The sequence below is a fragment of the Oncorhynchus kisutch genome, linkage group LG4 (assembly GCF_002021735.2).
Source record: "Oncorhynchus kisutch isolate 150728-3 linkage group LG4, Okis_V2, whole genome shotgun sequence".
NCBI classification, from domain to species: domain Eukaryota; kingdom Metazoa; phylum Chordata; class Actinopteri; order Salmoniformes; family Salmonidae; genus Oncorhynchus; species Oncorhynchus kisutch.
The window spans coordinates 41111536-41135919 of NC_034177.2; the positions used below are offsets into that span (position 1 = coordinate 41111536).

Consider the following 24384-nt stretch of genomic DNA (forward strand, 5'->3'; position numbering starts at 1 on the left):
CCTCCTGTACTCCCTGTTCACACATGACTGCGTGGCCACACACAACTCCAACACCATTATTAAGTTTGCTGACAACACAACAGTGGTAGGCCTGATCACCGACAACTATGAGACAACCTATAGGGAGGAGGTCAGATACCTGGCAGTGTGGCGCCAGGACAACAACCTCTCCCTCATTGTGAGCAAGACAAAGGCGCTAATCGTGGACTATAGGAAGAGGAAGGCCGAACAGGCCCCCAATAACATCAACAGGGGTGAGGAGGAGCGGGTCGAGAGTTTCTTGGTGTCTACATCACCAACGAAATATCATGGTCCAAACACACCAAGACACTTATGAAGAGGGCACGACAACACCTTTTCCCCCTCAGGAGAATGAAAAGATTTGGCATGGGTCCCCAGATTCTCAAAACGTTCTACAGCTGCACCATCGAGAGCATCCTGACCTGTTGCATCACCGCCTGGTATGGCAATTGCTCGGCATCTGACCGTAAGGCGCTACAGAGGGTAGTGTGGATGGCCCTGTACATCACTGGGTCCAAGCTTCCTGACATCCAGGACCTATATACTAGGTGGTGTCAGAGGAAGGCCCAAAAAATGGTCAAAAAGACTCCAGTCACCCAAGTCATAGACTGTTCTCTCTGCTACCGCACAGCAAGCGGTACCGGAAAGCCAAGTCTAGGACCAAAAGACTCCTTAACACCTTTCTACCCCCAAGCCATAAGACTGCTGAACAATTAATCATTTGACCTCGACTAACCCGTTCCCCCGCACATTGACTCAGTACCGGTACCCCCTGTATATGGCCTCGTTATTGTTTTGTAATTTTCTCGTGTTACTTTATTTACTTTGTTTATTTAGTAAATATTTTCTTAATTCTATTTCTTGAACTGCATTGTTGGTTAAGGGCTTGTAAGTAAACATTTCAAGGTAAGGGGTCTACCTGTTGTATTCAGCGCATTTGACAAATAAAAATGTATTTGATTTTTTTGGACATGGAACCAAAATAGTTCTTTATGGTTCTCCTATGGGGACAGCTGAAGAACCCTTTTAGGTTCTAGATAGCACGTTTTTTCTAAGCGTGTAAATGCTGTGATGCACAGTTCAGAATTATCTGTCCAACAGAGCCCAGGAATGCACAATGTTCCAACATCGCGTAACCATTTCCCAGGACTGTATTTGTGTTTTCTGGGTATTTGTTTGGGAGTGAATATGCCTGTGGTTATTGTCCGTGAGGGTTTATTTTCCCATTTGCAGTATCACTGTGCATTTGTGTGTGCGTGTGTGTATAAGTGTGTGCGTCTGTATTTGTCAAGTAAATCTCACTCTGAAATTCCCCTGGTGTAAATGTGGCCTGTCTCTCTCTCTCTCTCTCTCATGTTCACACTCATGCTCTCTCTCTCTCTGAGATATCCTGGGGGAAGCACACTTGTCTGTGGCTCCCCCGGTATTGAACGAATCACTGGGCTAGCCAGGCAGGCGGAACGGGGGGATTCCACAGGCTCACATGTTCCATGTCAACCTAACACACCAGTTTGTCTCTGGGGATCTTCTCCAGCTCCCCTGACCTTAGTGGAGGTGTCAGGGTTGCGGAGAGGGGGTACTATAGGGGTACCGATGGAGGAAGATGGGGTAAGAAGAGGTGGGAGAGAAGGGAATGGTGGGGGAAGTAGAGACAAGCGAGAAGGGAAAGTGCAGGGAAATATAGGGGAAGCGGAGGAAATATGGGGAAGAGGGAAAAGATGGGGGGGAAGGGAGATGGAGGAAGGGAAGTATGGAGAGAACGAGAGAGGGAGGTCAAAGAGAAGGCCCCGCGGCCCCAGGACAAGGCTCCAGGGAGGGCCTTTGGTACCTCCACTCTACAGGGAGTTGTTTCATTTACATCAGCTCATTCATTAGCTGGCCTCCCTCTGTTTGAAGGCTTCTGTCAAACACTCAATAGTGCAGCATGCCACTGTGTCTGATTGTGTTCACATGGAACCATTACTTAGGAAGAAGCTCTATGGACATAGAAGTATCTGCTAGATGTTGTTGATGTATGTGTCCCAAATGGCACTCGATTCTCTATATAGACCAAAAGTAGTGCCCTACATATGGAACAGGGTGCCATTTGGGACGCATCCATGATGGAGGTACAGTATGTGCTGGTGAAGAGCACTCAAACCCCACCCCCACTCACCCCACAGAGAGGTCACTTTCAAGAGGCCTTCAGTTTATGGAGTGCGTCTTGTAAGTTCCACTTTTAGCCAAAGATCACGTTTAAAGTCAAGGTCAACGCCGCCGAGTCTCATATTGCAGCTGGCTTGCCACAGAGAAGGTCAAATGTTGGGCCTGCTTCTTTTTGTCCTGGTGTTAGGTGAGGATTTTGGATATCCTGCATCTGTTTCTCACTGAGAGCATTGAATACAGCTGTCAGCAAGAGCAGAATGTTCGTCTAACTCAATCAAGCAACTATGGCGTTTTTGCAGCTATTGTGGAGGGCATTTCCTTTTGGTTTTTGCAGCTATTGTGGAGGGCATTTCCTTTGGTTTTTGCAGCTATTGTGGAGGGCATTTCCTTTGGTTTTTGCAGCTATTGTGGAGGTCATTTCCTTTGGTTTTTGCAGCTATTGTGGAGGGCATTTCCTTTGGTTTTTGCAGCTATTGTGGAGGGCATTTCCTTTGGTTTTTGCAGCTATTGTGGAGGGCATTTCCTTTGGTTTTTGCAGCTATTGTGGAGGGCATTTCCTTTGGTTTTTGGTTTTTCTGGATGATATTATATTCACTCAGTTCCTACTATAGTTTAGAATGTAAGTGTAAGATGTGTATTGTTGAGATCTACAGGTAACTGACAAAATAATGGAAACACTTGAGTAAGTGAGGGATACAAAGTATATTGAAAGCAGGTGCTTCCACACAAGTGTGGTTCCTGAGTTAATTAAGCAATCAACATCCCATCATGCATACAAATGCTGGGCATGCCATTTATTTTGAATACCAAGGCTAAGACGCATTAGGATGGCAATTCACCCATCCACAGGGCACGAGTGGTCACTGAATGGTTTGATGAGCATGAAAACAATGTAAACCAAATGCCAAGGCCGTCTCAGTCATCAAAACTCAACCCAATTGAACACTTATGGGAGATTCTGGAGCAGCACCTGAGACAGCGTTTTCCTCCACCATCATCAACAAAACACTCAATTATGGAATAGTTGTGGAAGAATGGTGTCACATCTTTCCAATAGAGTTCCAGACACTTTTAGAATCTATGCCAAGGTACATTGACGCTGTTATGGCTCATGGTGGCCCACACCTATTAGGAAGCTTTATGTTGGCATTTCCTTTATTGTGGCAGTTACCTGTATGAGTGTGGCCCAATCGTTATGGTACACAATTTGATTCAGACTATCACAGGGCAATGCCTCCTGCCTCAATTCATCAGCTTATGCAATATCAGATCCACCAAACACATTGGAACCTTTTGCTTTATTGTATACTGCCCAATATTAGATGGTGTGAAATTGGATTACAAGGTATTAACACACATTCCAACCTGTGTGTAATTGCACATTATGGACACCAATAGTTCAGCCTAGCTGAGTCCAATCATCTGCCAAGATGACACCCCCCCGTTGTGGGTTCATCTTATTTACAGCCTGGCGAAGCCCTTCGTGTCGAAACGTTGGGAGCAATCAACAGTGTGCAGGCATTTACATTGTATCCATTTAGCAGATGCTCTAATTCAGAGCGACTTAAAGTTAGTGCATTCATCTTAAGCTAGCTAGGTGGGACAACCACATATCACAATCATAGTAAGTAAAATTTTTCTCAAAGTAGCTATCAGCAAAGTCAGAGCTAGTAAGGGGGGAAAGTTTGAGTTACAGTAAGCGGCAAAAATATCATCAGTTTACTTCTTGTACCCTGCACCTGCATGTTACTGGATTTGCATACTTTAAAACGTATTTAGTGAACATATTTACTTAACTTGGGACGACATACAGGGATTACTTACGTAACAGCCGTGCCTAGTATTTGGAGGAACAATAGTAAATCATTATTGATTTTATGGTCAAGTGGACATATGGCCAGCTGACCCCGGAGTAGACCCCAGCCGTCCCTATGTTATCCCTCACCAAGGGTAACCTAATGCAGCAGGCGTAAACGAAATGCCTGAAACTAGATCCCCTACATACTGGTCTTGACGAGAGGAAACAAAAAACTGTCTGGGGAGGTTCTCTTCTGCGCTATTCAATCAACCCAGTAAATGTGGAGGAGAAGTTAAGATGGAATGTAACCTTGTTAATGTCCAAAAGTCGAGTCACAGGCTCTCTTTCCATTTCCCTGAAAACGGGAACATCCGGCTGTTTGGGACTTGGCAGAGGGTACAGAAAGGGTGATAAACCCAAGAGGCAGGGGGGCCCAAGGGATCATGGGTAAGGCCTTGCTAGGGGGTCAAAGGTCACAGTCAATCGTGGTGGGCATCTTTCTCTTTTTAGATCGGCTGTGGAGAGGGGCTCTCTCATGTGATCAGGTCAAGGTTGACAGAACTGCATGTTCCAGATGGAGTAGTCTGTTAGGAGGAGCTAGGACTGTTTCTGGTACCAGGCCAGCCAGGTTCATGCTCTGTTAATGGAATGCTAAGACAACAGCTTGACTTAGATTTAAATGCTATGATGATTTTATGCAGTTATCACATTTTAAAATGAACATCACATGGTTTATATAGTTTTTTTTTGCCTATTTGGAAAGATAAACTGTTATTTCACTCCCACACCTAATGCAATGGTATATCCACGCACTGGCCATAGTGCAAAGGTCCAGGGATGTGTCTGAAATCTTTTAGCTATTTTCACAGCTAGAATAATGAGCGCAATAGCTGGTGGTGGCGCGAAAAGGCTGGGTTTTAATGAATACACAAGTTTGAGGAGGTCTTGGCCAATGAACACGTCATGTATCGCGTGGTACTGTCCAGCCACTGCGTTCCAATTTAGCCGCTTATCAGTCTCCAATGTTTAACTCGTATCCGGGTAGAAGTGTAAAGGGCTACACTTAAGTTACGTAAGCTTTCAAGATCTTCAAAGTCTCAAGCTTGACACATTGAGAGTGGATAATTGATTTCCGTCATACAGCCTTACAGTCTTACGGAAAGTGAGTATAAACAGAAGAGTTGGCGTTTTCCCCCCTTACTAAAGCCATCATTCACAGAATTAGGTAATAAGGGAAAATCGTGCAGAAACACATGCATTTGTGGGTTGGTGGTGGAGGAGGGAGGGAGGGAGGGAGGTGGTTTCAGAGTCGTATTTTTTTTATTTTTTTTGCTGAGGATGCCAAGAGGCTGAGCGAGGTCTGTGGTTCAGACTGACTGGGCTGCAGGCCCACATACAGGCCTCTGACAGACTCATCATGGCTGCCCACGTGGTTGGGGAAACACTGAACCAGAATCTGGCTTTACAGGAGACGGTGATATGGCGATTCTCCTTTAAGCCCAAGAAGCAGTAATTCAACATGCCATTTACTAGCTTTTCAAGTTTAATCAGGTCAAAATACGTTCTTTACTCACCAATTAGCAACTATCATCATTTAATGCCGTAATGGACTTCCAAAAAATGTCTAAATAAAAAGTTACATGCAACTGAAAAAAAATAATCTTCTGCACAATTTACAAAAAAATGTTGGGATTTCAGATACCTTTTAATGTTGTCACACATGTGGAATAAAGAACAGTTCATATTTCAAACAACAACGGTCAATTTTGTTGCTATGCAATGTCATTAATACCACTAGTGTATGTACTAAAGAAATACATTAAGGTTCCTTTAACTTGAAATGACATGTTTGCTTAAAATAACATATTCAGCAGCATATGTGCATGGTGGGGTCTAGATGTTGTGTTGGATCCATTGTTGCTTTGCAACAAAAACTCGGGATTGATACAGTCAATGATGAACAGGCGCGTGCATGCTGAAAGCACATTTGGAGCTGGGGATATCCTTTGTTTTTCTCTTCAGAGTATGCTTGAATGAGAATACGGACTCACTTTTGTTTGAATTGGGGGTGTCCCTCCCTCCACGCTGCATGTGACAAAAACACTGACCGGCCCCCTTCAATTCCTATGGATCGAACTACAGAACCTCCGCTTCAAGACATCTGTTCCTTTCTAACAGAGCGCGCCCCCGTTTCCAGAGCTGTGACTGAACGACTGACTCTCGTGGTCCCCGGACTGGTGATTTCCACATTTGCCCGTGAAATCAACCAAAGATGAAGATCGACGTTGACTCAAACTCACCCTGCTCTTCTTTTCGCAGTTTGTAGACTGGAGGGAATTGGAACAAGGATTTTGCCTCCTCTCCATCACTCTCGTCCGAGCAGAGAGAGTCGCCACCGAGCGTCAAAAGTCCGGTGCCATTGAGTAGCCGATTTCTTTTTGTCTGCCCTCTAGCCGGAGGTTTCGCATCCTCCGCGTCTGGCTTGGATGGGAAAGGACAACGAAGGGCGAGTGAAAAGATCGGGGTTCTGATGTTTGAATATTTTGCGCTTCTGGACATTTAATTGGTCGTATTCAGTCATCGTTGAGAGACTACTGTGATTATGGAGTCGGTAGAAAAGGAGTGCGGAGCGTTGGGTGGATTATTCCAAGCTATCGTCAACGACATGAAGGTACCAGAGCTCGATTAATGTCGACAGGTTTTACCGAGCTATTGCATTGATGATCAGACGCAATTTACTTCCTTTGTTTCCTCTCCTATTCCCTACCCCCTCACTGGCTATGCAATAGCATAAATTGTGATACATATTTTTCCTTTGTGTTATTTGCCTAGAGTGGGCAGGTTTGTAGGGGGGCAGCTATTCTGCTGACGACCAACATGTATGTCCTTTAATAGAATCAGGCTGTTGATTTTTTTAATGAGTTAATATTTGTAGGCTGTAGGCTATACTTTGTTATGCAAAATGTATGTTATACTATTGTTATCTTTAACTAAATAATAACAGAATAATGTCTGAATAAAAAAAGCCTGGGTTCCCATTGACCCACCTCCTAATCAGTCACTGTTATAACCACAGTTATTATGGATGTCTTGATGGATGTATGACAGCTCACTAACCTAATCTGACAAACATGACAAACAACCTTTATATCACCTCAACAGCTGGGATGTGGACATATAAAGCATGATGCATACATTGATCACATAAGCCATTACATGTTTTTAGTGTGTGCCTGTGTGCCTACACATTTTCCTGTGTCTAACGTCAGGCCAATGATGGAGAGAGGGGTTGATTGATCAATTTTGGCGACCCCTTCTCATCCAGGAAGGCACCTCTTTGACAAAGACATCATGTGTCAAATCACTTGACCATTATGGCCACTAGGCCCTGGTCCCTGTTGGCTGTGGTCTGGCTCACGGACACCATATGGCCACTGGCCAGTGTCCACCACCAAAGATTGTGATGTCTCTCTTTATATTTAGACGATGGGGGTTTTGGGGAATGGGCAGCCAAGCTGGACAAGTCGATATCGGTTGAGGCCGTGGCCTGGTTTGGTCTGTTGTGCAACAGATGGAAAGTATGAACAGGCATGGTCATCAGCCGTGGAGGAAGACAAGTTGGGTCGCTGCCAAGAATTGTTGGGTGACATTGTTCTACGAGGATAGGCTAGGGGAAAACCAGGACCAAGGTAACATTTGTAGCTTTTTCCCTAATTACTCAGAGATCGTTAGAGCTAGAGATATAGAGCCATATTTTATGACAAAACACTTATATATATCCTCTATCATTAGCAACTGTAATTTCATTTCTAAGATAAACTAGTTGCAATGAAATAGACAGAGAACATAACTACTGCTCCGTTATTTATGTACCTGTTGGTAGTGCGGGAGTAACAGAGCATTGGGGCGAAAGTAACAGCTGGCGAGTGCACAAAATCTGTCTTATCTCCATGTTTCTGGTTTGTAATGCTTATTACATTCAACAAATGTACTATCGGCCATAATTTCTTGTTTGTGTCGATTTGAATAATTTATGCTATAGGTAATGTAAGATATGTTAACTTTATTAAAGTGGCCAGTGATAAGAGCCTATGCCTATGTAGGCAGCAGCCTCTCTGAGTTAGTGATTGCTGTTTAGCAGTCTGATGGCCTTGAGATAGAAGCTGTTTTCCAGTCTCTTGGTCCCAGCTTTGATGCCTTCTGGATGGTAGCGGGTCAAACAGGCAGCTCAGGTGGTTGTTGTCCTTGATTATCTTTTTAGCCTTCCTGTGACATCAGGTGCTGTAGGTGTCTTGGAGGGCAGGTAGCTTGCCCCTGGTGATGCATTGTGCAGACTGCACCACCCTCTGGAGAGCCCTGCGGGTTGAGGGCTGTGCAGTTGCCGTACTAGGCTGGGATACAGCCCGACAAGATGCTCTTGATTGTGCATCTGTAAAAGTCTGTGAGGGTTTTAGGTGACAAGCCAAATTTCTTCAGCCTCCTGAGGTTGAAGAGGTGCTGTTGCGCCTTCTTCACCACACTGTCTGTGTGGGTGGACCATTTCAGTTTGTCTGTGATGTGTACACAGAGGAACTTACAACTTTCCACCTTCTCCTCTACTGTCCCTTCGATGTGGATAGGGGGTGCTCCCTCTGCTGTTTCCTGAAGTCCACGATCATCTCCTTTGTTTTGTTGACGTTGAGTGAGAGGTTGTTTTCCTGACACCACACTCCGAGTGCCCTCACCTCCTCCATGTAGGCTGTCTCGTTGTTGTTGGTAATCAAGCCCACTACTGCTGTGTCCTCTATAAACTTGATGATTGAGTGGTAGGTGTGCATTGCCACGCCGTCATGGGTGAACAGGGAGTACAGGAGGGGGCTGAGCACGCACCCTTGTTGGGCCCCAGTGTTCAGGGTCAGCGAAGTGGAGATGTTGTTTCCTACCTTCACCATCTTGTGGGTGGCCCATCAGGAAGTCAAGGACCCAATTGCACATGGCGGGGTTGATAACCAAAAGTATGTGGACACCTGCTTATCGAACATTTCATTCCAAAATCATGGGCATTAATATGGAGTTGGTCCCGCCTTTGCTGCTATAACAGCCTTCACTCTTCTGGGAAGGATTTCCACTAGATGTTGGAACATTACTGCGGGAACTTGCTTCCATTCCGCAACAAGAGCATTTTTGAGGTGGGCACTGATGTTGGACAATTAGGCCTGGCTAGCAGTCGGCGTTCCAATTCATCCCAGAGGTGTTAAATGGGGTTGAGGTCAGGGCTCTGTTCAGGCCAGTCAAGTTCTTACACACTGATCTCAACAAACCATTTCTGTATGCCCCCTCGCTTTGTGCATGGGGGCATTGTCATGCTTAAACAGGAAAGGGAATTCCCCAAACCGTTGCCACAAATTTGGAAGCACAGAATTGTCTAGAATGTCATTGTATACTGTAGCGCTAACATTTCCTCAATGGAAATAAGGGGCCTAGCCCAAAACATGAAAAACAGCCGTTGTTCCTCCTAGACGTTTCCACTTCACAATAACAGCACTTACAGCTTACCGGGACAGCTCCAGCAGGGCATACATTTGACGAACTGACTTGTTGGAAAGATGGTAAGCTATGACTGTGCCACGTTGAAAGTCACTGAGCTCTTAAGTAAGGCCATTCTACTGCCAATGCTTTCCTATGGAGATTGAATGGCTGTGTTCTTGATTTTATAAACCTGTCAGCAAGGGCTGTAGCTGAAATAGCCAAATCCACATATTTTAAGGGCTGTCCACATACATTTGTATATATAGTGTATATTTAACTATTAACCTGTCAATAAAACCTTATGTGAGCTGATCCATCAAGTCAATTGATTAAGGCGTAATTCTAATTATGTCATATCATTTTCAAACATTAAGTCACTTGATGATAATTTGATGACAATATAAAAGCAATATGAACTAGAAGAGACAATGGCCTGTGCTTAAATGTTTTATTTTATTCCATGTCATCAATTTACATTGTGTTACTTTCATCCCACCCATCTCTCCTGTCACTTCTCCCAGGCTAACAACAAGACTAGCTAGCATGGTACTTGGAACCTATGCTGTCATTTAGTCACGAGATGGGTTCAGAAAATGACATATGTTCGGAACCTTAACAACTTAACACAACTCTACAACCAACAAATATTTCCGGGTCTGTTTTTTTTATATACTTACGTCGCTCAAAACCACTTTTTGTTGATTACTCGGCAAAGCATGTTCAGACTGGGCAGTTTTTTTTTTGTTGCAGGGAGGGTCGTCCTCCACATTAGGAATGTGCTGACTTCACTACGTCATTCTAGCTTCTGTGTTATCTGAGAAAACGGGCGTGTTACTTTCACCCCGTGTTACATTCGTCCCGGCTCTGCCCTACTCGCCATAAATAGGACTAGGAGTTTCCTGACCACATAATCTGATCAACTCTGGGCCCTAGTTATAAACTATATAAATATAGAAAGTGTCATATGATCTGACCAGGAAGAACTCTGGGCCCTAGTTATAAACTAGATCTAAACTGTATATATACAAAGTGTGAATATATATAGAATGATTATGTCATTCCTCTCTCTAGGCTTGGAGCTCTGCTTCTATAAAGTCTTGTTCAAACTTCAGGCCTTAATGCTCATATCATTTTTTTAATACTGAATGTCCAATCAGTAAGTTTCAAGTGACCAAATTAGATTTGTGTGTGTTCGGACAGTCGATCATTTGTCATAGTAACGACGGGTGTGTGCATGGTGGTGTAGGCTGATTGGTGGTGGCGCTCGTGCTTCGTAAGCTCAAAAGTTATGAAGCAAGCTGACAATGCCCGCTGTGGACGTTTCCCCGTTCTTTCAAATGTCCTAAATCATAGTGTATGAAAACGTTTAGCGCCTCAAGGGATAAGATGCGATTTCTGTCTAACCACAGCGGTGGGTCAAGATTCATAAAACTTCACTCAGCAGTCAGCACAACTGGGTCTTATTCACTAGGGCCTTCAAATTCAAGTCTGGACCTTAAAGCCAGTTCCACTGTATTTTTTCATTCCTTCCTTCTAATCAGGGACTGATTTAAACCTTGGACACCAGGTGGGTGCAATTAATTATCAGGTAGAACAGAAAACCAGCAGTAATCCGGACCTCGTAGGGTAAGATTTGAATACCCCTGCGCTAGGGCATGCAATGAAAAACGTTTTCAAGCGCTGCTATGGATATAAATGGAAATTAGCCTTTCTTATTGAAAAAGTCCAAGTAATCCCTCCCGGTTTCAGTCAGTTTTCTTCCATTTGGTACCTAACGGATATTACCCAGGTGCCAAGTGCTTGGCCTCCGTCCTGGCAAGCCAAGGAGAGAATTAGCCCCATGTCTCTATGACTAACCCAGCTATTTAGGCTAGGCACACACTGTCAGTGTTACAGCCTGCTGAGAGTTCAGCGTGTATCACTAACTCCTCTATATCTAACAGCACAACATGACACAGACCAGCCAGCATCTGATGCAGTTATATAACAGCCATCCCTGCTCTCTTCAGATGAATTCATTAACTGAGGAAGGAAGGGTCTGCCTGGATATTAGGAGCTCTGTATGTGTGTTGATGCGTTCACGCATATGTGTGTGTGTGTCTTCCTTCACTGCACTGCGTGGCTCTCTTAACCCTGCATTCCCCCTGCTCCCTCAGCTGTCCTGGCTCAACCTCCTCTCAGCCTCTTCTCAGCCTCCTCTGTTGTCGCCGGGAGGCGCAGGGCTGAAAAGCTGATTAGCCACCTGTTGCAGCCCAGTGAAGACAGACAGGGAGAATGGTGAAGCATGGGGAAACCATTTTAACAGTGAATGTGATAGCCTTTAAAGTGAAACCAGATCACTTTGTGAGGAGTTAATTGTCTCATAGAAAGATCTGGAAAACATGGAATCTCTACTTTTTTATTTTTGTTTAACCATTATTTCTTGGGAGGATATGAGGAGAGAAATAGGATGACAGTGAATGATCTGGGGTGTTTTTTTGCCTATTTTCTCCTTTCTCTGCTGTCTTCTCACTTCTCTGCAAGGGAAGGTTGTGAATATGCAGTCAGGCTGTGTCCCCCTCTCTCTGGGGAAAACTGAAAACTATCTGTTATTGGCAGAGAGGTTTGGAACTGTCTTTCCTATTGGTCTATTAACTAATTTACTGGCTGCCAGGCAGGCCAAAACTCCATCCCACCAAACAACTCTTACGCTAAAAGGGCATTATCACAATTTCACAGTATTATTCCAACCCCATAATTTGGAAATGTATATAAAACACAGACAAATCACATTTTTGACTGCATTGGGCCTTTAAAGAGCCGGCATGCAACCTGTTCTGTCCCCCCCAATTTCCCCCTTTCCCACATACACCCCAGCCCGCCCTGCAGCACCCCACAGGAGCAGAGACGCTATTAGATAGTCACACAGTCTGGGAACGTAGTAGCAACGTAGTTAAATGGCCTTTTAAAATACATGTATCAGCAGGAGTTTGTTCTTTAGGCATGCTGTGTTGACTTCAAGAATTACCCTTGGGGGAGATGCTAACTTCCAGAGTTATGCATCCATGTTGGGCACATGTTTCATTTTCACAGTCAACTAACTGTGTCTTCAGCTTTGTTAGGTAAGAGAGAATATGCAAGCTTGATAGGACGATAATGCATTATGTTGTTCTGAGTCATACAAATGAGTCATATCAAAATGTTGAGCACAGAAAGTGCTCCAAAGTGCTGGCCAACTGGAACAAAGCGTGTGTGTGTGTGTGTTTGTGTGTGTGTGTGTGTGTGTGCGTGCGTGCAGTGCAAAAGGTGTTAACTAACATTTGCTTCCTTTTTCATCCAGAGTTCATATCCAGTGTGGGAAGACTTCAGTGCCAAGGCTACTAAACTGCACTCCCAACTCAGGTGAGACCTTTATTTCTTTAGTATTTATGTCTATGAGACTGACTATAATTGAATATCCTATCCAAACCCTCTTCAGTAGACTGGTAACTCCAACTGTCCTGTGTTGACATTCTGGACTGTTGATGGTTTCTAGTCAATGTAGATGTTGAATGCTGACTGCTGAATGTTTCCTCCTCCTGTCCACATGTAGGACCACAGTTCTGGCAACAGTGGCATTTCTAGATGCCTTTCAGAAGGTGGCAGACATGGCGACCAACTCAAGAGGTAAGGAGACTTTCTAATATCACTTTCTAGATTCCTCATCCTTGACACAACCAATCTGAAAAAATTGTATAGGTGAAGCACTTATCTTACAGTGATTTTGTTATTGCTTTCACTTATCTTAAATACTTAAATACTTATCGTATTTTTCACATCAGTGTGGCTCAGGAAAAAGCCACTTAAACAGATTGAATGGGATCTTACGCACTTACAAATTCAAAACATATCGTATGAATTGGAATTCGTAACATATCATCCGAATTGCAGGAAATTTGTCAGGACGTAACCTATTTCGAAATGTACGATGTTCTACACAATCGTGCACAATTTTCCAATAATGTCTGTCTGTGGACTGCGATTACTAGAAGAAAAGCTGCAAGCATTGGGCCGGTAACCAAAAGGTCACTGGTTCAAATACCTGAGCCGACAAGGTGAGAAATCTGTCGATGTGCCCGTGAGCAAGGCACTTAACCCTAATTTGCTTCAGGGACGCTGTACCACAATGGCTGACCCTGTAAAACAACACATTTCACTGCATCTATCCGGTCTATGTGCCAATAAATTACATTACTGCCTTCGGGAAACACAAATACAAGGCTCGTGAGCGCTACTTTTAAGACTACTGGCTGAAATTATACAAAACCTGTATAACGCATCTTTAAGACTACTGGGAAGCGCACAGTGTCTGCCATCAGCAGTATACGGGCTCTAAGGTCCTGTTCAAAAACTCTGAAAATGCAGCCTTCCTTGGTAGAGGTAGTCAATGAGATAACTTGATTGAAGGAAGGATGCATTTGAAGAGTATTTGAACAGGACTCATGTCCAGATTCAGTACTGTATCGTAATTTAAGATCTGAAAGGAGGGGTGAATCTGCATGGAAACAACCCACTAAAGCTGAGCTTATTGTATGTAGGGCTGGTGATGAGGTCGTGTTTTGATCATGCTTTGTCACTGTATGGAGCGGCAGACAGATCCGATGTAGGACAATGATTAAAACAGATTTCCACCCAGTTGATCATCGAGAGCAGTATTTAGGTCAAAAACCTACACGCACAGTCATATGCACGCACGCACGCACACACACACAGACACACACACACACACACACAACAGCTGGTGCTCAGCCACCTGACCTTAGACCTCATGCTGACACACACGAAGCAGTCTGTAGAATCTAGTAGTGTGCTATGTATACTTTACATGTGTACCGTCCTCTAGAGAATAATCTATACCTCCACATAACCACCTCTGAGTCTGTATAGTCTGCAACAGCTGTTCTATAGTCGCCCATTCGTTACAAAGGTAGACTGATGAATAGGGTAGCACGTTATTTGGAGAGTCCATTTGTCGATGCTCTACAAAACGTCTGTGGTCTCTCAGTAACATGTCAACAGCATCGTCTAATGATAGTTTACTAAGCATCTACAGATAGGGCTATCCAAATTAAGTGTTACCATGAATAGGGATACACCACCTAATTGCCAAACGGGACTGCATCACGGATGAGGCTGCATCACGTAACCTAAAGTGAGGTCAGATGCTGTAACAGTGGGCCGCCAGGTGTGATGAGGCTGTCCGATGGCCTAGACATAAGAAGGTCCAATATGTCAGTCATCCTCACAGCATGGGAGCTCTCAGAGGGGCTGGATCCTGGCAACATCTGGCAACCTGAACCTATTCTCACTAGTAATGTTATGACTGTGCCAGGGCAACTCTTCAAAGGAGTTTGTGGATGGAGTGAGAGCAAGGAGGGAAGGGGGAGAGAGAAAGAGAGCAAGAGAGACGGAGAGAGAGGCAGGAGAAAGAAGAGCAGAAGTATTTGAAATGCTTAGAGAGGACATGATGTAAATCTCTGTCACTCATACGCCCGCTCACACCCCCACCCCATCACTCTCCCAGTGACATTAGCTTTAGGATTAAAGACAGACATCATTGCATCCAGGGCTGCAGCATCAGAAGGATGCATATGCACACAGTATGGAGAGCGATGTTCTAAAACTAATGATTAAAGAAGAATTGCCTCCATTGCACCAGGCAAGCGCCTTCAAGCCCAGATCAAATATTTAAATTGATTTCAAGTGGTATTTGAACCCAGGTCTGTGGAAGACACACAGCATCCCAGGTTATAAACCGTAAACAGTACTAACTGATCCCTGTGTCTATGTAAAGAAGATGGAGATTCTGAATGTTCTGCTCTGAATCATTAGCGATTTGTCAGTGACACCAATTCCATTCCGTTTGTCCTCTGGGAGCACTTTGGTGCTCAGTGCCAGTCAGTGGACTCTACAACCGCAGCCATTCTTTTTGCTGGAGGAATGTCAATATTTATGGTAACCGGCTGGTGCTGGAGAACGATGACCCCTGAACTCTCACTGCAGGCTGGGTAGTGGGAAGTGGTTTGGGCCATTTCACCTCCCTGATTTGTGGTACAGCAGGGTTCGCTGGGATCTCTACAAGTGTTTAAATAGCTGGTTCAAGTCAGGGAGATAAGCTACAGTAGCAATAGTGTTATAACACGGTGTTGTAGAGGGAGACAAAGAGAAAGAGTGTGTGTATGTCAATTAGTCTGTGTGTGTGCGTTAATGAGTCTCTGTGTGTGTGTCTTTATGTGTCTGTGTGTGCGTTTATTAGTCTGTGTGTGTGTCCGTGTAGGGTTTATTGCGCTACAGGGGTCTGCTCTGTGCCCTGATTCTCTCTCAGCATCAGGGGATGGACTGCTGGAACAGCTGGAGATTTCATCACGTTATTCCCCTGTAATCTAGCCCCGACACACTTACCCACTTAACTCACCACCCATCTCACACACTCACACACTCACCTCATCACCCCTTTAGCCTACCACCCATCTCACACACTCACCTCATCACCCCTTTAGCCTACCACCCATCTCTCACACTCACCCCATCACCCCACTAACTCACCACCCATCTCTCACACTCACCCCATCACCCCACTAACTCACCACCCATCGCATACACTCACCCCACTAACCCACCACCCATCTCTCACACTCACCCCATCACCCAATTAACTCATCCTGTCTTCTACCTCTCCTTCTGCACTCAACCAAACATCCACCTGTCCTGTCACTGTTCACCCACTCAAAAGCTGAGAGAGTGAATGAGAGGAGAGCAAAGCATGAGGATAGGAAGTACTGCTGTGGAAATGGACACTGGGTATTAATGGGGAATGGTCGATCTCAGCCTAGCATCTGTCTTCAATAAGTTTGTCCTTAACTGCACAGTATATTTGCTGATTGAGTTAAAGAGTCGTTTTCTCTTAAAGAGGCAATATCTAGCTTGTAAATGTAAAATGTTTCCTCACTCTTTTTGCTGTTTGACTCGGTTTATGCTTGAAGTCCTACTGTGTGTGTGTCTTCAGTGGAGGTCTTTGCCTCTGGATGGCTGGTTGGGACTTCTGACAAGGATGTGGAAGTGTGTGTTGGTTAATATTATTTGGATAAGAGAGGGTAAGTTTCCATATTTGGATAAGAGAGGGTAAGTTCTCCATATTTGGATAAGAGAGGGTAAGTTCTCCATATTTAGGTAAGTGAGGGAGGAGGGGTACGTAAGTGGCAGTGGATGAGGTTGGATGGAATGGGGGATGTGTTGGGATTTTCACAGCTCTCTGTAGCCAGGAGAGAGACAGAGAGAGAGAGGCATAGAGTTAATCCTCTTATTGCTTCACTCCAACACACATAACAGACTGGGTCTCCTCTCCTCAGATCACCAGGGCCATAGCTTTAACACTAACACACTCAGATGTCCTGCAGATCACTCTGTGATGGGAGGTGTGTGTACGTGAAGACACTGTAGGTGTTCTGTATGCTAGATCTTACTCACGTAGTTTCAAGTTTTATTAGTCTTATGTACAGGATACACATGGTATACACCGTCCAATGAAATCCTTCTCGACAATCCAATACATAGACACTCACACTCACAGACACTTTCCAAGATGTTCAATCCTCCAGCTCTCTTTCTCTCTCTCTCTCTCTCTCTCTCTCTCTCTCTCTCTCTCTCTCTCTCCCCCTCACTCTCTTCCTCTCTCTCACACACATTCACACCCACACACTGGGGGGGGGGGGGTGTTGTACTATATCAGTGTGCCAGTGAGGCAGTAATCCTGCCTGGCCGCTGTGCTTCTCTGGGTTGGCAGATGGCACGGATATCTCTGTCCGCCATCTGGACAGCCTGGCAGATACAGAGAGATACAGCCCTGCCCCACGCTACACAGTACAGCCCTGGAGATGACTGTCAGCTCCACCATCATAGCAGCAGAGCAATTTATATGAACATGTCACAAAAACAGAGTGGGCACACGTAATATGGTGATACAGGCCTAGTTTTATTTGGGGAGATATAGGAGTGTGTACTAGCCCAGATCCCAGATCTGTTTGTGCTGTCTTGTCTCCTATGGTCATTGTTGACAAGAGAGCACAAACAGATCTGGGACCAGGCTATGGGTGTGCTGTATATGGGCTGAATTGTGTATAGGCTAGATGCTATATGATGTACGTGTGGATTAGAATATGTATGGGCCAGGATTATTTAGATGTGGACATGATTGTGTGTCGAGTATTTGTTATTGAATACATAGTTGTTGCGTGATGCACTTTTCACCATGACATGCTATTCCTACCAGTTGTTTTGTGTTTTATTACATTGTAATTCTGGAGTGAGTCTTGAATGACCACCATCATTACAGCAGTCTGTCCCTCCGCCTGCTTGCCTGTCATGGCTGTGGTGGCTCTGAGTTCCCATGTGCTTTTCAGGAGCATTAAAATCAGGGCCTGCGGTCACTCCCTAAACACCCAAATGAACGTTTCCAATAATGATTATTACTACGGAGAATGGGATGTACTTAGTGTTTTAATAGGACTCCTATAAGCTACTGCTAAAGCAGCATCTACTCTCCCTGGCGTCCACACAGAACGTAAAGCATGACATAATACACAACATGAATAGATAAGTACATCGCAAGGACACAACTAGTTAAACACTTTCATACATTTATGTCTTCATAATCATGTGATTCCTAATCGCTACTGGATGCAAATGCAACACACCAAAAACAAAAAGTGTAATAACAAGGAAGTACGTTGCAAATAGGCGGACACCTTTTTTTGATAAATTCCTGTGACGTGAATAAAGCCGCCTGGTTTCTTTACTGCCCGTAATGGTTTTCCTGGGGCAAAGTATAGCCTTTTTACAGTTACCACCTGCGATCTGTTTCCTGGGGCAAAGTATAGCCTTTTTACAGTTACCACCTGCGATCTGTTTCCTGGGGTAACATGCAATCTCTTAAACTTGTAGGCCTTCTGTTGCAGTTATCACCCGCTACTGGGTTTCATTAGGGAAAATGCAACATTCATGAGCATGCAAATAACCAGGACAGTGTTTCAGATGGAGGTCAACTTAAGTCCTTCACTTCATTCATAGAATGAACAGAACGTTTATCATACAAGGCTTCCCTTTCCTGCAGTCAAATGACCTCATGCCTTCATGGGAGGAATGTTGTTATTCTTTTTCATAGTTACTAAAGCCAACAGGGTTCTACCTGCAACCAAAAACAGTTCTTCAAAGGGTTCTATGGGGACAGCCGAAGTACCCTGTAGCCCTTTCCTGCAGCCAATGACCAAAAGCGCCATCTTTGGCCTCATGGGTAGAATGTTTAATAATTCATTAATTACGATTTTTTTCTTCCAAAAACCCGCCGATAATCCGGTGTTTCTATGTCAAACGGTTTTGTTATATTTCAGTCTTCTGTGATGTATATAAAGGGTACTATTGGGATGCAAACTCAAACTGAATACATTTGAACTCTATATCTGACATGGTACAGGTGTCTTCTTTTTTTTAAGCCCATAACCATATGTGTGAGGTGGATACTTCTGTCTCAAAGTAGATTTGTTTAAGACTACCAAGAAACACTCTGTGTGACCATGATTTTGCCCACTGCAGTAAAAGGTTCACGTCCTTCACCCCATTCTGCTCATAAAATAAAATGAACTAAACTATCAGACATACGGGCTTCACTTTGCTTCCTTCACTCCTGCTCGTAAAAATGAGCAAAATTCCTTGAATCTTGAGGAATGGAGGGAAGGAGAGAATAATACGAGAGAAAGAGAGAAAAACAAGTCTCTCTTGGCTCTGTGTAAGGAACACTCTGCAGGCAAATACCAAGCTAAGAAGACAAACATTAGAGTTGAGGAGAACACTGTGTTCAGCTATATCCTGTACGGACCCGGGTGGAGGGGAGCAAGGGATACGAGGAGGGGAAAACAGAAGGAGAGAGGAAGAGGGACTGAGATGAAGGAATGCAAACTAAGGCGATGTGGGAAGGGAGTGAGTGACAGAATAAAGATACGGTTGGGATCATGCAACGAGGTAGGTTGAGGAAAAGTGGAGTTTTCCATGGAGCTAAGACAGTGTTTCCCAGATGGTTTAGCAGGACCCATTGGAGATTCCATTGGAGACCCCTTAAAAGGGAAAGGGAGAAATACTGTATCTTCTGGGTCATAAGGAGGCCTGAGTCTCACACAGACAGACAAACAGACAGACAGACAGACAGACGGACGGACGCTCGCGCACACACACACACAAAAACCTAGCTTCCACAGCTGCACCTGCAGTGGTCAACCAGTTCCGTTGTCCACTTATCCCCTCACTCATCAGCCCCACCTAAGTCTTATTCCTTTTTTCATCCTCTCTTCTTCTCCATCCCCCTCTTCGTTCATCTATCATTGGCCTCCACCGGCTTGCTCTCTGAACCTCTTAAAAGGGGTGAGAGAGGGTGAAGGGAAGAGCTTGTGTTAAGATCAGGCTGATCAGCGTCAGCATCACTGCATGGCTATGGTGCCTACGTGAGGTGTATGATGTAATCCTTTGGAGTTTGGTTAACTGTTATCCTTAGGACTAAGAGATTTCTCTAGCTAACCAGCTGGATAAGATTCCAATTTCGTGACATTCCTGGAAACATAAAAGTGAGGATGTTCTGTTCTTTAGCTACCTCGGACCAGCCTCTATAAACATATTGATGTTTGACACAGGAAGGACATAGCACAGTCAGCACTCTCAAAAACACTCAAGCTGTTTTAACTAGCTTCCAACCTAGTTTTAGCATCTTTGGCAGGTAGAACAGTTTGAAGGTGTTCCAATGGGAAGCTAAATCCATTCAGACTGCACCCCACCCCCACCCCCCACACACACCATGTTGAACGCATCAGGGAGGGAGGCCCCAGGCTCTAGTCCTGGAGCTACTGGCGGGCGGATGGCGGGACCAGTGCGGCCTCTATAAAGCCGGCTTGTTAAATTCCTCCCCCGAGGATCACTGGAGAATGGGGATAATCAGGACCAGAGGTCTGGAACCACTCACCAGTCAATGGGCCTGGTCTGCTCAAAAATACTGTACACAACAACTTTAACCATGAGCAGACTTGGTCGTATAGATCTATGTAGCTACCTGGGAAGTGTCAGTATCTGGCACATACTGTCATCCAACTCTGACTTATGACTGTGTACCATATGTAGTCATATATATATCTCCAATAACATTGTGGGACATTTACCTCAGCCTGAATGAATATAATATGGCTCCATTGCCCTGCCCATCTGTTATTATTCTTATTTTATAATACACAGCTTCACACTTGTTGAGAACATGCATCAAGGCAACTACTGTCAATGTGGATATGCCTGCATCCGTATGTACTAGATGGATCCCTCTGGATTCCAGTGAGCGAATGGAGTGTTGGAGGCTTTCCCAGTCAGATAGGCTACAGTGAATGGAGCGTTTGAGGCTATCCCCGTCAGATAGGCTACAGTGAATGGAGTGTTGGAGGCTATCCCCGTCAGATAGGCTACAGTGAATGGAGCGTTTGAGGCTATCCCCGTCAGATAGGCTACAGTGAATGGAGCGTTTGAAGCTATCCCAGTCCAGCAGGCTATAGTGAATGGAGCGTTTGAGGCTATCCCAGTCAGACAGGCTATATTGAATGGAGAGTTTGAGGCTATCCCAGCATCTGCTCCAGCCAGGCCTGTGGTGTGGGCTAGCCTGTGGGCTGTGGGACTCCAGGCTGCGGAGCGTGTCCGGTCAGGTTCAGAGGCCAGGGCTCTTGGATGTAGAAAGCCTGCTGGTCAGGACGTCTCCAGGATGTCACTTTCAGCCAATCCTTCGGAGGGGAAGTAAGGGGAAACCTGGCAGGTGTGAATGGGAATGGGGGCAAGGTGGAAAGGATATGGGGGTAGTGTGTGTGTGTGGAGGGAGGCTGGCTGACTGTGACATTGGGAAGGTCTGTTATAGAGATAAAAGGCCCATTACTCCCCTCCATCCTCCTCTTCTTCCCTCTTCCTGCCAAGCCAGCCCCTTTAGAGTTGATCTGCAGCTGTGGACGCCTCCTGTAGTGGAAAGAGGAACACTCAGAGAGAGAGAGAGATATTCCATGTGTAATTCTGTGAGTGCATTTTGTAAATGTCTATGTATATATGTTATACAAGCATATTCACATTGGTTTGGCCTTCAATTACCTATTAAATTGATCAGGAGTTGTGAAGAGAAGAGACTGAGTGGAGAGGAGTTTCCAATCCATAGTTTCAGTGACATTTTTATGCATGCAAAATGAATATCATACAGAGAGAAAGGACCGTTGTGTTTCAAATCACATCACAAACACACTGTGGGTGACAGAGGACTTCTTTCCCGGGAAAGAAAGGCGGAAGGGGGGTTAAGGGCTCCACATGGGGAGAATCTCAATCACATACTCCTCGTGTCCTTTCCAATGTTCCCTCTAAGCTGTGGTTGTGCGCGGGCGTGCAGCTCCCCTGGGACTGCCGCGCAGAAGAAATATCAGCCCCCGCAGAGAAGCACGAGATTGAACTTCACTCAACTTTCTAGAGTTTCCCCCGTTATATAACACTTTCAACGGTTCCCTTTACTGTGGGAATTGTGATCAAATCAATGTAATATTAGCCACTTTCAATGTACCATACCGTAATAAAACCAACTATGAAAGACTTAGTATGCTAAATGAACTATGCAAGAGATTTTGTTGTAGGCAGAACTCATCAGAGTAGGATTATATTGCATTGACTGGCAAGACTCAGGCCCGTACTCTACACAGATCTGTGCGGCATAACCAATCAGAGCTGCAGTAGGCCTGTATGCAAATAGACCATTGCCATATATGGAGCTGTGCCATTCACTTTGACCTGGACTGTGTTTACAGCATGAGTGGTCATGAGTAGATGCGCTTGTTTTGAAATCAAAGTGAAAGCTACATGTAGCCACGTGTGCACATTTGTTTATATCCTTTGCTAGTTAGTGAGTTATTAGGTTATTAGCCCAGTTAAAGATAATTTGAAACATCGATCCTCCCTCCTCGACTCCTTCTCAAAACCCTTTGGAGGAGGTCAGAGGGGAGGGACCTCTGGCTTTCTCATTCAATGGGTTTTGAGAAAGAGATGAGGAGAGAGGGGATGCGAGAGATCTTCCCATGGTCTCTGTTCCCTATATCACTTCCTGCGTTATCATAGTGGGTGGGATTCAGCTGGGTAACCTCTGACCTCTTACCTGTACACATTTGAGTCACTTGGAAAGGAAATACAGCTGTATGACAACATGACTAAACTACCACCACACATCATCCCATCCACACATGGTTGTCAGTGGATTCATCCATCCCCCAAATCCATCCAGCATCTGGCGGGAAGCCCCTGATGCCTCTGGGAGATGGAGTTATGTGAGGTGGAATGCTTTTGACATAATCCACAGAGAATTGAAGCCAATGAAGGGAATACTAGCTACTGTATCTGTTGTGAAAGGTGCTTTGTCTTATGATGAGTTTCACCAGGGAATTAGTTTAGTCTCTAGGTATATAAATGAAATAGATTACTCTTCATTGTATGCATCCATCTTCAGTAGGGAAGTGCATATTTTCCTTTCAAGATGTTTCGATACATATCTACAGTGGGGCAAAAATGTATTTAGTCAGCCACCAATTGTGCAAGTTCTCCCACTTAAAAAGATGAGAGAGGCCTGTATTTTTCATCATAGGTACACTTCAACTATGACAGACAAAATGAGAAAAAAAATCCAGAAAATCACATTGTAGGATTTTTAATGAATTTATTTGCAGATTATGGTGGAAAATAAGTATTTGGTCACCTACAAACAAGCAAGATTTCTGTCTCTCACAGACCTGTAACTTCTTCTTTAAGAGGCTCCTCTGTCCTCCACTCGTTAGCTGTATTAATGGCACCTGTTTGAACTTGTTATCAGTATAAAAGACACCTGTCCACAAGCTCAAACAGTCACACTCCAAACTCCACTATGGCCAAGACCAAAGAGCTGTCAAAGGACACCAGAAACTAAATTGTAGACCTGCACCAGGCTGGGAAGACTGAATCTGCAATAGGTAAGCAGCTTGGTTTGAAGAAATCAACTGTGGGAGCAATTATTAGGAAATGGAAGACATACAAGACCACTGATAATCTCCCTCGATCTGGGGCTCCACGCAAGATCTCACCCCGTGGGGTCAAAATGATCACAAGAACGGTGAGCAAAAATCCCAGAACCACACGGGGGGACCTAGTGAATGACCTGCATAGAGCTGGGACCAAAGTAACAAAGCCTACCATCAGTAACACACTACGCCGCCAGGGACTCAAATCCTGCAGTGCCAGAAGTGTCCCCCTGCTTAAGCCAGGCCCGTCTGAAGTTTGCTAGAGAGCATTTGGATGATCCAGAAGAAGATTTGGAGAATGTCACATGGTCAGATGAAACCAAAATATAACTTTTTGGTAAAAACTCAACTCGTCGTGTTTGGAGGACAAAGAATGCTGAGTTGCATCCAAAGAACACCATACCTACTGTGAAGCATGGGGGTGGAAAAATCATGCTTTGGGGCTGTTTTTCTGCAATGGGACCAGGACGACTGATCTGTGTAAAGGAAAGAATGAATGGGGCCATGTATCATGAGATTTTGAGTGAAAACCTCCTTCCATCAGCAGGGGCATTGAAGATGAAACGTGGCTGGGTCTTTCAGCATGACAATGATCCCAAACACACCGCCCGGGCAACGAAGGAGTGGCTTCGTAAGAAGCATTTCAAGGTCCTGGAGTGGCCTAGCCAGTCTCCAGATCTCAACCCCATAGAAAATCTTTGGAGGGAGTTGAAAGTCCGTGTTGCCCAGCAACAGCCCCAAAACATCACTGCTCTAGAGGAGATCTGCATGGAGGAATGGGCCAAAATACCAGCAACAGTGTGTGAA

General features: G+C 44.7%; 1 protein-coding gene across 5 annotated transcripts in view; it reads left to right on the forward strand.

Moving 5' to 3' along the window:
* The first annotated feature begins 6107 nt into the window (after positions 1 to 6107).
* mtss1la (MTSS I-BAR domain containing 2a) overlaps positions 6108 to 24384 on the forward strand; it is a 39281-nt gene continuing 21004 nt past the window's right edge. For 3 of the 5 annotated variants that reach the window (XM_031822949.1, XM_031822953.1, XM_031822950.1), the window contains exons 1-3: positions 6108 to 6635; positions 12792 to 12853; positions 13044 to 13117. In XM_031822949.1, coding sequence (XP_031678809.1) covers positions 6567 to 6635; positions 12792 to 12853; positions 13044 to 13117 — 205 coding nt within the window. In that variant the 5' untranslated portion in view covers positions 6108 to 6566. The remainder of the gene's footprint in view (positions 6636 to 12791; positions 12854 to 13043; positions 13118 to 24384) is intronic. The other 2 variants (XM_031822951.1, XM_031822952.1) reach the window with 1 other exon arrangement.